The following is a 15,711-nucleotide window of genomic DNA, read 5'->3' as shown; positions in this document are numbered from 1 at the left end:
GGCTGAAGGAGCTGGGATGTTCAGCCTGGAGAAGAGGAGCTCAGGGGAGACCTCATTGCTCTCTATGGCTGCCTGAAGGGAGGCTGGAGTGAGCTGGGGGTCGGCCTCTGCTCTCGTGTCATCAGTGATAGGACCAGGGGGAATGGTTTCAAGCTATGGGAGATTCAAGCTGGACATGAGGAATTATTACTTTTCAGAAAGGTCAGGCACTGGAATGGATGCCCAGGGAGGTGGTGGAGTCACCAACCCTGGGGGTGTTGAAGGAAAGTCTGGATGTTGTGTTGAGGGACGTGGTTTAGTGGGAGCTGTTGGTAGGAGGTGAACGGTTGGACTGGATGGGCTTTGAGGTCTTTTCCAACCTTGGTGATTCTATGATTCCATGATTCTACAATAAATGAGCTTTTCTCCTCTGATGGCTGATCCCGCTTTGTTCCCAGGCCCGTCTCCCTGCCTGTTCCCCATTCCCCCCTTTCCCAGGGCATGGCTTCGTGCATCCCCCCCCACAACATCGGTGAAAGAATCAGGGCTGAACCAACCTGTGAACCACTCCTGTTTACCATCATCACGATTTCTCCCTCCCTTTCCTACCCTAATAAACGGGTTCTTATCGCAACTGACGAGTTTTGCATTTTCTTGGTTGATTCTCAAAGAGGGTGGGGGTCAGTGATCGAAGGGCTGACAGCACTGCAGTCCCTGTGGTGCCCAATGTGGGGCCCGAAGGCTGCGGATCCTGAAGCCACGTGTGCTGTGTTTGGCCCCCCACCGCACGAGGCCACGCAATGACAGGACTTTGGGGACATTCTGTGACACTTGGGGGGGGACGGCCAGCGTGGGAAACACAAACAGGGTCTGTGTGCAACGCTCTGTGCGTGTCAGCCAAGTGGGCACAGAGAAGTGTCACCACCAATGGGGGAAATCTGTCACAAGGTGGTGACATCACGTCATCCTGTCCCCAAGGGGAAATGAGATTGCCTCTCTGGCCACTTCCTGTCCCCACTGCAGTCTCGCTGTCCCCAAGGCTGCTCCTGAATCATGGCACCCAGGGCGCTGGCCCTCATCCTGGGTGAGTGACGATGGGGACGTGGTGCCACGGGGGGTTGGTGGCCCTGTGTGACGCCAGGACCGTGTCCCTTGCAGGTTGGTGGCTGGCGGCAGCGAGCGGAGCACAGCAACGTGAGTATGGGGGCAGGGGGAGAATGGGGAGAGAGGGAGGGCAGCGTGGGGAGGGGGTCACAAGAGGGCGTGCAGGGACAAGGCTGACTGCTGTCCCCTGTCCCAGTGCCCCGACCCTCCCTGTCGCTGCACCCCAGCCAGGAGGTGTCCCTGGGGGACAATGTCACCCTGCTTTGCCACCTGCCCCGAATGACCGCCTGGGTCCAGCTCTGGTTGAATGGAACTCTCAGATCTAACAAGGAAAAAGATCAGGAGCAGGACGTGGCTGAGTTCTCCTTTGCTGTCACCAACCTGGAGGACATGGGGACGTATCAGTGTCGGTACCAGGTGTCAGAGCCACTGTGGACCTCAGAGCTGAGCGACCCCGTGGAGCTGATGCTGGCAGGTGAGGGTTTGGGGCACGATGGGTGGCTCTGAGCTTCTCCCACAGGGCCAAGACCCATCCCTTCTCCTCCCTGCACGCAAACCTCAGCTTCCCCCAAGCTCAGCATTTCCCTGAGCCCAGGGAACGTGTGGCAGTGGGGACAGATGTCACCGCCCAGCGCTGGGATGGGGGTTACGGTGGCAGATTCCTCCTGCACGCAGCTTGGCCCCTATCCTGCACCAGGATCCCACCGGTGGGCGCAGAAACCTTCACCCCCCCCCTCTGCCAGCACCGTTACAGAATCCCGCAGCCCCAAGGACCAACATTTGTGCCCTCACCCCTTGTAGATGCTGCAGGCGACACCCACCCCTGCAACCCCCGTTAGGTCCGAGACCCCGTTTGTGTCACCCTATGTCACCCATGGGTGAAACTCTCCCTGCACCCCTGCCCTGCAATGGGGACACCCAAAAACTCGCTCCCCACAGGTGCCGGGGGTCGATCCCGTGGGAACCTGGTGGTGGCGGTGGTGAGGGGCTGCGCTGCCGTCTTCGTCTTCAGCCTGGGCCTCTACTTCATCCTCGATGCCCGCAGCCTCTGGACGAGGAGAGATAAGAGCCCTGGTGAGGAAGGGGCTTCAATGCTTTCCATCCCCTACGGATCCCCTCGAGTGTCCCTGCCTCCTCTTTCTATCTTGAACTGAATGCCCCAAGTGTCCTCTTCCGTTCCTTACAGATCCCCCCAGCTTTCCCCTATGTGTTCTTCCATCCCTTACAGATCCTTATGGATCCCCCCAGCTTTCCCCTACGTGTTCTTCCATCCCTTACAGATCCTTATGGATCCCGCCAGCTTTCCCCTATGCGTTCTTCCATCCCTTACAGATCTTTATGGATCCCCCCAGGTTTCCCCTGTGTGTTCATCCATCCCTCACAGATCCTTATGGATCCCCCCAGGTTTCCCCTATGTGTTCTTTCATCCCTCACAGATCTTTATGGATCCCCTCAGTCGTCCCTTGAGACCCCACGTAACCCCCACCCTTCTCCTTGCCCTTTTCGATGCAGGTCTCACCCCTGAAACGCCCAAATCAGTGCCATTCCAGGTAGGTGCCTGGGGCAGCGGACCCCAAATCCCACTTCACCCCTTGGGGCACGCAGAGAACATCGCTATGGAGACCCACACCCTTCCCATGAGGCCCACAAACGACCCCCAGCCTCCTATGGCTTTCTCTGACATTTATGTGCCCTACCTGTTGTCCAGCTCATGGGAAATCCAAATCCGCAATGCAGGGAACCCTCAGCCCACAAACTGAAGCCCCCAGACCCACAGAATCCCTCCAAACCTTAATCCCCCTCCTGAACATACAGGCACGTACAACTTGAGCAGAGGGACCCTAAATGCACCCACACGGAATCCCAGTGACCCATAGGGAACACAAAAAACAAGCCCCTGTATTCCCCCAGCCCCTGATAAACACCCCAAGACCGTAGCTGGGCCCCAAATATCCCCCTTGCAGACCCCAATTTGAGCCCCCCCAGACCTCCAGACTCACCCTCACGGTCACATCCGCCTCATCCCTACACCAGAGGCCCAACCTCAGCCCACCCGCCTTGGGGACCCCCATGGTAGCACCCCGCTCTCCTCCCGTATCTCCAGGTGCCCCCCAGGGACAGCGAGGATCTGACTTACGTCGAGATGCCGGCTGCCACCCCGTGCCCCCAGCCCCCCAGTTCCCCCCCTGCCCCCCAACCCCCCGTTATCTACACGGCCGTGAGCTCTGAGTTGCCGTGCTGATGGGCCTCCCCAGCTGCTTCGTTTGTTGGGGGTGCTGGCAGGGGACAAATTCCCTGCTTGGGACCCCCTGATGTCCTCTCCTTATGCCCTAACGGCTGATCTCCCCTCATCTAACAACCCCACATTCTCACTGCTGCATCCCAAACGCTTCCCACTCACACCAGATCCCCCAAATGCTCAACTCTCACCCCAAAATCCTTCCTTATCCCCTCGAATATCTCAACACACCCTGAGACGTCCAAATCCTCTCCGCTCCGCTCCCAAACGCCGCCACCATTCCTGAGACACCCTGATCTGTCCCAATCCACCCCTCTGATGCAGATCCCCCCAAATGCCCCCTTTCCTCCCCTTCCATCTCCTACAGATGCCCCACAGATCCCCTGTAGACCCCCCCAAAACCCCCCGCCTCCCGTCCTGCCCTGCTTTTATCACTGGTCTCTGGGTGTTGAGCAATTCCTTTGTGCATCGCTTGCTTTGCAGAAGTTCACACATCCGTACGGTTATCAGCGCTGCTGTTTCTCTCTTCCTTTTCGGTCTCAGTAAAGAGATTTTATCTCCACCGATGAATTCTTCCTCATTTTCTCTTGTTCTCTCCCCAAACCCACTGGGAGGGGGGGTGGGTGGGAATAAAAGCTGTGTGGTGCCGAGCTGCTGCTGTGTGACAGCACCACAGCCCTTGGGGTCCCTCCCTCCCTGTGTGAACAGGACGTGGTCCTTACATGGTGCAGGGCTGGTCCCAAACGCTTCCCACTCACACCAAATCCCAAAATGCTCATCTCTAACCCCAGAATCCTTCTGGGAGAGGAGAGGAGAGGAGAGGAGAGGAGAGGAGAGGAGAGGAGAGGAGAGGAGAGGAGAGGAGAGGAGAGGAGAGGAGAGGAGAGGAGAGGAGAGGAGAGGAGAGGAGAGGAGAGGAGAGGAGAGGAGAGGAGAGGAGAGGAGAGGAGAGGAGAGGAGAGGAGAGGAGAGGAGAGGAGAGGAGAGGAGAGGAGAGGAGAGGAGAGGAGAGGAGAGGAGAGGAGAGGAGAGGAGAGGAGAGGAGAGGGGAGGGGAGGGGAGGGGAGGGGAGGGGAGGAGAGGAGAGGAGAGGGGAGGGGAGGGGAGGGGAGGGGAGGGGAGGGGAGGGGAGGAGGGGAGGGGAAGGGAGGGGAGGGGAGGGGAGGGGAGGGGAGGGGAGGGGAGGGGAGGGGGAGGGGAGGGGAGGGGAGGGGAGGGGAGGGGAGGGGAGGGGAGGGGAGGGGAGGGGAGGGGAGGGGAGGGGAGGGGAGGGGAGGGGAGGGGAGGGGAGGGGAGGGGACGGCACCTACAGGTGCCTATATAGAGGTGTCCCCTCTCCTCTCCTCTCCTCTCCCTCTCCTCTCCTCTCCTCCATCCTAATCTGTACTTCCCATCCAGCTCTAAAATCTCCACCCAGCCTCCAAAAAACTTCCATTCACCCCCCCAAAATCGCTGTACACCACCAAACTCTTCCCCTCCACTCACACCCCCCGTCAGCCTCCAAATCTTCAGTCACTCTCAACAGGCCTCCATCCAGTTCCTAAACACAGCCCAGCTCCAAAATCCCCACCCAGCCCTGATCTCTACTTCCAGCCCCAAAATTCCCATCCACCCTCCAAATTTCCATCCATTCCCCATCATCTCTATCCGCCCCACAAATTTCCAGCAACCCAGAAATCTCCATACGCTCCAAATTTTTATATCCAGCTCCACAACTTCCATCCAGCCCCCAAATCCTTCATCCCCACATATCCATCCAGACCCCAAAATCTCCTTCCGGACACAAAATCTCCATTCACCTCCCAAATCTCCACGCAGACCCCAAATCTCCTTGTTCTCTCCCCAAATCCGAACCCAAATCTCCATATTTGAGTCCCGAAAGCCTCCATCCAGCCTTTTAACTCTCCATCCAGCTCACACACAGTCCAGCATTTCCCCTTTCGTTACCAAAAGGGGGAAATCAGCTCTCCTGCCCTTCCTTTCACCACTGCTCCTGCACACAAACTTCCCCTTTCCCCCCATTTGCTGGGCAAACCCCACAACCCCTCTTGCCCTCTTCCCGAAATGCATTTTCCCTCCTCACCACAAATCCTGCCCCAAAACCGTGGTGGGATGGGGGCTGGTTCAGGTGGTGGAGGTGTGGGGAGCGCACGCTAAGGACACACGTGTGCCGTGGGGACAGCCATGGTGCAGACCCAGGGCATGCGTTGATGACACGCGTGTGCTGTGAAGGCGTACATGGAGTGCAGACACAGGGAGCACACGCTAAGGACACACGTGAGCAGCAACGTGTCGGTGCACACGCACGGCGTGGCGCAGACACACGCAGAGGCATGGAATCCAGCGTGTCCCACGCGTGTGTTCGCATCCCTGTGGTGCACACGGGATGGTGCAACACACGTTTAATCCACAGCCACGTGTTCACGTGTGCAGGCACACGGGTGCAAATCACAGGTGATGTGTGCACGCAGCATCCACGTCTTTGTGTCCACAGATGGGGGCGTCAGCGGGGTCCCCCGGTGCCCACCTCGGCGTAGATGGTGGGGGGCTCAGGGGTGGTAAAAGAGCAGGGTGGGGGGGTGCTGTGGGTCAGAGCTTGCAGCTCGGCGTAGGTCAGAGCCTGGCTGTCAGCAGGGGGCACCTGGGGACACACAGGGACAGCAGGGTGACCACGGGATCCCAGCGACGCCTGAGGGGGTGATGGCATTGTGTGGGGGGCTGTGTGAGAGGGGGGGGGAAGGGGGATGAGGTTAGGGGTCTGGGGTGATGTCGATTTTGGGAAGCTGTGGGTGTGATATTGGGGGTGGTGCTTGGGGGTCCCGCTGTGGTTTGGGGCTGCCCGTAGGGTCTGAAGGTGTTGAAAGCTTGGAGCATCCCAGGGGGGCTTCATTTTGTGGTGTGGGGGCATCAGCATGGAGGAGATTTGGGGGTCCCCATGGGCTGGATTTTGGGTTGCACACAACATTATGGGAAGCCATAGAAGGCAGGGGGTTCTTTGCAGTCCCCACAGGCAGGGTTTGGGGTTCCCAGGTGAGGTCTGGGTGAGGGGCAACGGGGCAGGTTGGGGTTAGGGGTCCCCTGACCCAGACACTGACCTGGAACTGCACGGCCTCGTAGCTTCTGGGGGTGGCACCTGAGTCGTAAAAGGGAGGAGAGAAATGTAGGGTTATTGAGGGCCTGAACAGCATCAGGGGAGATCAGTGGGGGATAATATTGGGGAATAAAGGCGTTTAGCTTCTTCCCACCAGGGCTTTGAATCCGTCGTCTGCGGGCGGCGAGGAGAAAAGAGGCCACAAGGACCAGGATGAAGGCAAAGGCAGCAGCGCAGCTCCCAGCCACGGCGGCCACCAGGGTCCCGTGGGGCCACCCGTTGTCACCTGTGGGATGTGGGCGTTCGGGTTTCCCATCCCTGGTCACCACCTGAGTGGAGTTTGGTGTCCTGTCAGCCGTGGGCACCGTGAGGAGCACAGAAGGGGAGGATCAGATTTACCTTGGGATCCAGTCAGGGGGGTCACCTCCAGCGTCACGTTTTCACCAAGGGGTGAGGAAAGAAAGTACAAACCCCCAGGGCGGTAGGAGCACCTATAGGTGCCCGAGTCAGCTGGGGTCACCTCAAAGAGGGTGAAGGTGGCCGTGCCCCCACCATCAGGTTTCTGGTGCTGGATAGGGGCTGAGAGCCCGTCCTTGTGCAGGAAGGTGACCCCATTGTACTTGTTATGGCACTGGATGGTGACGTTGGTCCCTGTCCCCACGTTTCTCCCAGAGCTCATGGAAATGCTGGGCAGGGGATAGGTGCGATCTGTATGCAAAGAGGAGACAGCAATGGGACGTGGCCCTCTGGGGACAGCCCAGGGCCAACCATTGTCCCTGTGCCCTCACCTGTCACCACCAGCTCCACGGGGTCACTCAGCTCCGATGTTCCACGTGGCTCCGACACCCGGTACTGGCACCAATATTTCACTGCATCTTCCTTGTTTACACCATCCAAGGTGAACTCAGCCACATCCAGTGCCATGTCCACGTCCTCCTGCTTTACGAGTCCCCAGCTTTCTTCCTTGTAGAACTCAACTCGTGCAGCCGGCCGGGGCAGGTGGCACCTGAGGGTGACAGCGTCCCCCAGGGACACCCCGTGGCTGGGGTGCAGCGACAGGGAGGGTGGGGGCACTGGGACAGGGGACAGCAGTCAGCCTTGTCCCTGCACGCCCTCCTGGGCCCCTCTGATGGCCCCCTCCCCACGCTGCCCTCCCTCTCTCCCCATTCTCCCCCTGCCCCCATACTCACATTGCTGTGCTCCGCTCGCTGCCGCCAGCCACCAACCTGCAAGGGACACGGTCCTGGTGTCACACAGGGCCACCAACCCCCGTGGCACCACGTCCCCATCGTCACTCACCCAGGATGAGGGCCAGCGCCCTGGGTGCCATGATTCAGGAGCAGCTTGGGGACAGCGAGACTGCAGTGGGGAACAGGGAGTGGCTTCGAGCTGCTTTCAGTTTCCCCCTGGTCTCAGGACGCTGTGATGTCACCTCCTGATGTGGCAACAGGAGCCCATGAGGGTGGTGGCCCTGTGGGGTCCCTCTGTGGTGGCACAAGTGGAGAGGTGCTCCCTGCACACTGGGCCTCCTGAGGCGCCCCACGCTCTGCCGACCCTGGGGTGTCACAGGATGTCCCCAAAGGGCCGCGGCTGTGTGCCCTGGCACGCTGTCCCCCAAAAGAACGCCAGGCTCTCTGCACAGTGCCCCAGAAGGGCAGCCTGTGCTTCCCTGGGCTCTGCAGGGCAACGGAGGCAGGCAGTGACTCGGAGGAACAGCACAAGAGCGTTTATTGAGCTTTCCATCAGCAACCAATCCACGGCCCTGCAACAAAAACAAAATTCGGGGACGTCCCAGGAAGAATCACGGAGCGAGGAGGAGAAAGGATGCTTGGACACTGGTGCCACCGCCTGATCTGCTCCTCGCAGGGAAAGGTGGGTTGTGGCTGCTGCAGAAGAAGAGTGAAATCTGTTTGGAAGGGCAATGAGGAAGAGAGAGGAAAGGAAAGAGGAAACAGAGAGAAGGAGGGCAGGGAGATGAGAGAGACGGAGGGAAAAAAGCAACCGCGGTGCGTTGTGAGGAGCCGCAGGGCTGGAGCAGCAGGGGGATGAGAGCGCTGGTCGGACGGAGGAAGCGTGCAGCCGGCAAAAAGGAGGCAGCAGAAAACGCGGCTCCTGCGGGCATCCCTTCCTGCCTGCTGGTCGGCAGCCGCAGCATCGCCAGGCTGTGAAGCAGCGAGTTCGAAAGGCAAATGGGATCCTGGGCTCCATCAGCAGAGGGGTGGTCAGCAGGGAGAGGGAGGTGATCGTCCCTCTCTACTCGGCTCTTGTGAGGCCCCATCTGGAGTCCTGTGTCCAGGTGTGGAGCCCTCAGTACAAGAAAGACAGAGAGATCTTGGAAAGGGTCCAGAGGAGGGCGACTGAGATGAGCAGGGGGCTGGAGCACCTCCCCTATGAGGACAGGCTGAGGGAGTTGGGCTTTGTTCAGCCTGGAGAAGAGAAGGCTGCGGGGTGACCTCATTGCAGCCTATCAATACCTGAAGGGAACCTACAGCCAGGAGGGGAGTAAACTCTTCAGAAGGGCTGACAACAGCAGGACGAGGGGAAATGGATCCAAGTTGAAGGAGGAAAGATTTAGGTTGGATGTTAGGGGGAAGTTCTTCACAAGGAGAGCAGTCAGGCCCTGGAACGGGCTGCCCAGGGAGGTTGTGATGCCCCGTCCTTGGACGTGTTCAAGGCCAGGTTGGACGGGGTCCTGGGCAACCTGATCTGAATGTGTGTGTTTGGTGGCCCTGCTGGGCAGGGGGGTTGGAACTACATGATCCTTGAGGTCCCTTCCAAGCCGGGTGATTCTGTGATTCTGTGATTCTGTTCCCAGCGCCGCGTTGGTCAGCAACGCGTCTGTGCCAGAAGCGCTCGTGCGGTGCAGCAGCGCCACCGGTGGGCGCACCAAGGCTGCGCGGTGATCTCACGGCGCCTGGGGCCCTGCAGCCTCGGCTGCGATGGCAGGAGCCTGGTCTGGCGCGTGTTGGAGAGGCAGCAAGTGCAGCCAACGGGTCAGAAAAGGAGTTTTGTTGGCCGGCTGTCGTTGCGTGGAGCGGAGAGCGGCCGTGCGAGGAGCTGCGGCGGTGAGGTGCCTGCGGTGGCAGCGACGGCCCTGCTGAGCACGAGGAGCACAGCGCATCCGTGGCCGCCGTCACACGAGCGCACGAAGCAGCCGGAAGCCCGGGGGGTTGGGGGGTGGAGGATTGAAGGTCAGAACTCGCGGGTGGTGATGATCAAATTTGTTTGCTGAGGCTGCAGAGAGCGATGGCCGTGAGCGCCGTCACGACATCCATGGCAGATTTTTGCACAGCGACACGCGGCACGGCGCCTCCAAAGCTGCTGATGCTGAGAGCAGGGCAGGAGGGCAGCAGGGAGACGCTGGGTGGGATCTGCAGGGGGTCGGAGTGGAGGTGGGGGGCAGCGGTGTGGGGTCGGTGGGCGCTCGGTGCGAGTGTGGGGTGGATGGGGAAGGATTTGGGTGTCGTCTAGGAATGGAGTTGGGTTTTGGGGTGGGTGAAGGAGTGCTTGGGGTCTGAAGGGATGCGATGGGATTGGAGGGGGATCAGGAAGGATTTGGGGGTGAGAGCGGAGAATTCCGGTGGGTGTGGGAAGGAGGTGAGGATTTGGAGATGTCAGCTTTGTGGGGATTTGGGGATGAAAGGGTGGATGGTGATGTGATGGAGCTCCAAGCGGGGAATTTGGGCTGCGTCCCTTTCAGAGCCCCTTCAAACCGAGGCACCGTTGGCGTGGGGGTATCAGTGGGGGTCCCGCAGTGCCCACGGGGGGGAGATGATGGGGGGCTGAGGGGTGGCAGCTGGCCTGGGTGGTCGGAGACCAGGGCTCACAGCAGGAATCTCGGCGCAGGTCAGACGCTCGCTGTCACCACGGGGGAACCTGGAGACACAGGGGAACACCTGGGTGCCACCATGGGGGTTTGCAACAGGCTTTGGAGGGGGACTGATGGGGTTTGGGGGTGGTGTTCAAGAGGGCGGGGGTGGAGTTGTGCTGTCCTTCCATCTGAGGGTCCCAAGGGGGGCGTTTGGGGGTCCTGCTGTGGTTTGGGTGTGGGACCGCGGCGTTCAGGGATGGTGGGACCGCAGCGGATTGGATTTCTCGTCCCTGAGGGTTCAACATTGGGGTTCCACGTGCGCAGCTTTTGGGGTTCCCTTCTCTGGGTTTGTGAGTGCTTGGTGGGGGGTGGGACGTGTTGAGAGCCTGCAGAGCTGCAACGAGTGTGAAGGCTGAGATCTGGAGTCTGGCTTCAGCACGGGATGCAGAACTCGAGTCCCCCGTCAGCTGGGTTTGGGAGATTCCTCATGAAGTCAGGGTAAGCCATCGGGGGTTGGTGGTCCTTGGGGGTAACGATGAGCAGGGGTTGGTGAGGCCCCAAGGGGAATGTGGGGTTTGGGTCCCCTGACCCAGACACTGACATGGAACTGCATTCGGGGGGGCAGTTTGGGGGGGTTCTGTGTCAGCAACTGGAGGAGATGGGAGTTGTGGGGGGTCATGAATCAGGGAGCTCTGAAGGGAATCTGTAGGGGCTGAAAGGGCATCAAGGGGCACCTGGGAGGATGCGGATGGGACAGAAGTGCAGGCGGGGGACAGTGGGGGAATCAGCAGGGGGTGGCGGGCATGGAAATCCTTCCTCACCGCGGCTCTGATCTGCCCGTATCCAGAGGCTGCGGGCATCGATGAGGAAGAAAAGGCCGAGGCCAAAGACGAGCGCAGCCACAAAGCCCCTCACCAGTGCCAGCACCAGATTGGCACGGGACTGCTGCTCAGCACCCGTGGGCTCTGCAGGTTCGGGCGCCCCTATTGCCAGCCACAGCCCCCAGTCAGAGCGGATGGAGGGACACAGCCAGCCATCCAGGGCAGGGGGGTGCGCAAATGGGGAGCTCAGACCCACCTGGGGGTGCAGGTGTGGGTGCCACCTCCAGAGTCACGTTGTTCCCAATGGGTGAGGACAGGAAGCGCTGAGCCCAGGGGCGGCAGGAGCAGCTATAGGTGCCGCTGTCAGCCGGGGTCACCCCAAGGATGGTGAAGGTGGCCGTGCCCAGCACACGGAGCTCCTGGCGCTGGATGGGGGCTGAGCACCCATCCTTGTGCAGGAGGAAGTCGGCCCCACAGCCCTGGTTCCAGCACTGGATGCTGACGTTGGTCCCTGACCCCACACGTTTTGCAGGGCTCAGGGAAATGCTGGGTGGGGGGAAGCTGCGATCTGCACGAGGGAGGGGACAGCAGTGGGACGCGGTCCTGTTGGCAGCACCCAGTGCCACCTGCTGTCCCCTGTGCCCTCACCTGTCAGCACCAGCTCCACGGGGTCGCTCAGCTCCGATGTCTCTGCTGACCCATACAGGTGATACTGACACCGATACGGACCTGCGTGCTCCCGCTTTGTGCTTACAAAGGAGAACTCTGCAGTGTCCTGCTCCTCGTCCTTGTACTTGAGATATGTCCAATGTTCTCCTTTGTACAGCCAGACCCAGGCAGCCGACTGGGTCAGGTGGCACCTGAGGGTGACAGCGTCCCCCAGGGACACCCCGTGGCTGGGGTGCAGCGACAGGGAGGGTGGGGGCACTGGGACAGGGGACAGCAGTCAGCCTTGTCCCCGCACGCCCTCCTGGGCCCCTCTGATGGCCCCCTCCCCACGCTGCCCTCCCTCTCTCCCCATTCTCCCCCTGCCCCCATACTCACGTTGCTGTGCTCCGCTCACTGCCGCCAGCCACCAACCTGCAAGGGACACGGTCCTGGTGTCACACAGGGCCACCAACCCCCCCCATGGCACCACGTCCCCGTCGTCACTCACCCAGGATGAGGGCCAGCGCCATGGGTGCCATGATTCAGGAGCAGCTTGGGGATGGAGAGACTGCAGTGGGGTCAGGAAGTGGCCGGAGAGCTGCTGTCAGTTCCCCTTTTGGGACAGGATGCTGTGATGTCACCTCCTGATGTGGCAGTTGTGGTCCCCAAGGTGTGATGTCTTTGGGGATGCGCCACAGGCTTCCAGGCACCGGATGCCGCCAGCAGCGGGTTGGTGACAGAGCAAGAAGTTGCCCTGGGATTTGTCATTTCGGGGGCAGCCTCGTGTAACTTCTGATCCATGGATGGGGAAAATGGCAACGTGGATTTCAGGCGTTGTAAGAGTGGTTTTCCTCCTGCTGAGAGGCACGATGGCCAGTGTTGTTTTGGGTGCTTTCTGCTCACTGCAAGCTTGGTTTGGGGCTTCTTGTTTCAGTGTTTTGCCCCAGAAACACCAGCAGTGTTGGTTGTGTCATGGGCTGATCCTGGTTTGTAGCGGGGACAGAAGGAAGGAAGGGATGGGGAGGAAGGAAGCCGACAAATGTCCAGAGGTGGGATGGATTTGCATCAAAATTCAGCCCTCAGCAGGAAACCCTGACGTGAGGAATTGGAAGTTGAATCTGAACTGGTGACAACGCACCCTGGGCCCTGGTGGGGTGAGGTCTGCACTGACCCACGTGCTGCCAACCGTCACCTGGCTCTACGCTGGGATCATTTCACAAGGTCTGGGGTCTGTGAAGCTCTTGAGGACACGCAGAGCCTCCACCACCTCCACAAGAACACGTGGAGGGGATGCCCTTCTCCCCGTGCCCATCCAACCTCCAGCAGGAGCCCGGCCCACGTGTGCCTGCTGCCATCGCCTCCTTCTACCAGCTCCATCTCACTGGAGCGACCGGTTCGGATCCAAGGACCTCCAGAACTGGGGGAAAAGAGCAGCCTGAATCAACGTTGCAGGACGAAAGGTCTGTTTTTAAACAAATGTGGGACTCTTCCAGCTCCTGCCCTGCACCCACGCTGGCACCGGGTCTTCCTGAAAGCCAGCGGCTCTGGGGCCGCTGCTGCTGCTGGTAACCGCACTCGGCGTGCAGGGTGAGTGCCCAGCTTGTGACCACATCCACAGCATAGAAACCACAGCTTCTCTGAGCAGAAATCTGGTCCTTTTCCCCCCAGGGTGATACCTGGGCTTCGTGTTGGGTTGGGGTTGGCCGCCCAGCGATCCCAGGGCCTCACTCGACACGGGCAGGAGAGGCGAGCAATATTTCTATCATTTCAGCTGGCTTCGCTCACTGAGCGCCACCAAAACCAGAATAAGGTTTGCGGAAAAGCTCAAGGGCCCCGAACCCCATCCAAAACCCTGCTTGGTTCCCCGTGGCTTCGTCCCCAGGCAAACCCATCTCAGCCCAGTTTCTGCCTCAGATGTTTATTTGGAAAGCGACACCGCATCCAAGCGCTTCCCAGTGAGATCTGGGGCAGGAATGGGGTGCAGCCGTGTGCGATCTCTTATCTCTTCCCTTCTGCAATGTCTTTATTTGGGAGGACAGGGAGGAACATGGAGGAGCAGCTCCTGAGGGAACCTTCATGGAAGGAGCCTGGGATGGGGGACAGAACTCGAGATTATGGGGACATCTGTGGGGGGGGATTTTGGGGGAGCGCAGTTTTGAGGGGCGCCGGTTTGATGTGTGGGGTGGGGAAGAGTGGGGCAGCCTCCCTGCAGGTTTCCCGTGGGGCTGCGGTGTCACGGATGGAAATTTGGCTTCTCCTGAGCTGCTACGAGGAGAGGAAGGAGGGAGGATCTCAAAAGTGGGGTGAATGTATTTCCAAAGGAGATCCAAAGTAGGGCCCTGCCCCACAGACAGCTCAGTAGATTCGGTGACCCCCCACCCCCCCCAAACCCTGCCCCATTGCTCACCTCACAGATTTGGAGTCCCCCTCAACCAAGCACACACAACCCCTAGATCTGGAGATGCTACAATCCCCTGTGTTGCCCTTTGGGGACAGCGTGTGACACCAGAAGGGTGACAGCCAACGTGGGGCACCCCAGCAAGGGCGGCGCGCGCCATTCCAAGCGTGCCGTCCCATCCCAGGCCACACGGGGCCACAACTTGGGGACCACAATTGTCACGTGGGAAGGTGACACGATGGAATCCTGTCCCCAGGGGGAACAGACAGAGGTTCTCCAGCCATTCCCTGGCCCCACTGCAGTCTTGCCACCCCCAAGCTGCTCCTGAATCACGGCACCCACGGCGCTGGCCCTCATCCTGGGGGAGTGACAGTGCAGGACAGTGCCACCCCCCATTGGCTGAACCCACACTGCCATCCCTGATCCTTTCCTCTTCCCGTCTTTCTCTTCCCTGCACCCCACCTCCTTCTCTTCCCCTTTCCTCTCCTCAAGCTGTCCAGGCACTGCTTATTTCCATTTATTTATGGCTTATTTCCATTTCTTCTCGTCGCGTCGCTCAGCTAAGCAGAGATGTAACAGCCAGAGCATCAACACCTCCACGACAATGACAGGAATGAGAGATTCTCATTCCACTTTCTGGTTGCATTTGGACCTTCAGTGCCAGTTTCACCTTCGTGGGTTCCCATGGGAGGCCCCAGCTCTGCACCGAGTCACGGTCCTTCATCCCAGGGCACCTGAGGTCCCAGAGCCCACGGTTGCCGTTGGAGAAAGCAGCAGAGAAGGCACCAATTGCCTCTGCTTCGTCTCTGCCCCTTGTTTGGAAGGCGTCCGTTCTCATCCAGACCTGAACCGATGCTCTGGCTGCTCCTGCCTTTGTTGCTCATCCATTTCGTACCCCTCTCTGTTGCCCCGCACAGCATCGTGCAGCTTCACCCCTCACTGAGCTTTGCCCACGCAAAACTCCGCACAGTGGGGACAGAATGTGGCGCCCAAAGATGTGGTGACAGCTGGCTGGATGTGTTGGAGAGCACAGGTGACATCCCATGGGATAAACCCCACTGGGGCCACACGTCCTGTGTTTGGCATCCCGAGGGCGACACCAAGCAAGGCCAAGCGGTGGCGGAACTTTGGGGGCGCTGTGTGACATCCCAGGGTCGACTGTTTGTGTGGGGCACAGCAAGGACGCCTTCTGTGCCGCTGCTTGTGAGCCACCCCATCAGCTTCAAAACGCTGCCACTCCCTGGGGACTGAATTTAGCACTTGAGGAGGTGACATCACAGCATCCTGTCCCAAAAGGGGAACTGAGAGCTGCTTTCTCTCACCACTCCCTGTTCCCCCACTGCAGTCTCGCCGTCCCCAAGCTGCTCCTGAATCATGGCACCCATGGCGCTGGCCCTCATCCTGGGTGAGTGACGATGGGGACGTGGTGCCACGGGGGTTGGTGGCCCTGTGTGACACCAGGATCGTGTCCCTTGCAGGTTGGTGGCTGGAGGCAGCGAGAGGAGCACAGCAACGTGAGTATGGGGGCAGGGGGAGAATGGGGAGAGAGGGAGGGCAGCGTGGGGAGGGGGCCATCAGAGGGGCCCAGGAGGGCGTGCAGGGACAAGGCTGACTGCTGTC

General features: G+C 59.9%; 2 protein-coding genes and 1 long non-coding RNA gene across 8 annotated transcripts in view; 2 read left to right on the top strand and 1 right to left on the bottom strand.

The window, feature by feature from the left end:
* Positions 1 to 954: 954 nt before the first annotated feature.
* The window catches only part of LOC128079442 (leukocyte immunoglobulin-like receptor subfamily B member 1), a 34,360-nt gene continuing 19,603 nt past the window's right edge, over positions 955 to 15,711 (top strand). Inside the window, 1 exon segment of the mRNA XM_052680656.1 lies at positions 955 to 1,173. Coding sequence (XP_052536616.1) covers positions 1,074 to 1,173 — 100 coding nt within the window. The 5' untranslated portion in view covers positions 955 to 1,073.
* Positions 5,364 to 12,326, bottom strand: LOC128079436 (leukocyte immunoglobulin-like receptor subfamily A member 3). 6 transcript variants are annotated; one of them, XM_052680645.1, is made up of 7 exons: positions 12,202 to 12,326; positions 7,600 to 7,639; positions 7,202 to 7,419; positions 6,813 to 7,121; positions 6,568 to 6,699; positions 6,418 to 6,455; positions 5,364 to 5,963 (listed from the first exon to the last, which is right to left on the bottom strand). In XM_052680645.1, exons 1-7 carry the CDS (start codon positions 12,230 to 12,232, stop codon positions 5,826 to 5,828), a joined length of 906 nt encoding a protein of 301 aa, XP_052536605.1. In that variant the 5' UTR covers positions 12,233 to 12,326; the 3' UTR covers positions 5,364 to 5,825. The 6 variants fall into 6 exon arrangements, with proteins under 6 accessions (XP_052536605.1, XP_052536604.1, XP_052536608.1 ...); XM_052680644.1 differs by having other exon boundaries at positions 7,202 to 7,486; positions 7,604 to 7,639; positions 12,202 to 12,325; XM_052680648.1 differs by having other exon boundaries at positions 7,604 to 7,639; positions 12,202 to 12,325.
* Positions 10,300 to 11,822, top strand: LOC128079440 (uncharacterized). Its single transcript, XR_008206141.1, has 3 exons — positions 10,300 to 10,722; positions 11,072 to 11,195; positions 11,701 to 11,822. It is a non-coding gene; the product is annotated as an uncharacterized LOC128079440 (long non-coding RNA).

Source organism: Tympanuchus pallidicinctus, unplaced genomic scaffold (genome assembly GCF_026119805.1).
Source record: "Tympanuchus pallidicinctus isolate F22 unplaced genomic scaffold, pur_lepc_1.0 scaffold183, whole genome shotgun sequence".
NCBI lineage: Eukaryota > Metazoa > Chordata > Aves > Galliformes > Phasianidae > Tympanuchus > Tympanuchus pallidicinctus.
The sequence above is the reverse complement of the archived record's forward strand: the minus strand, read 5'-3'. Positions and strand labels throughout refer to the sequence as shown.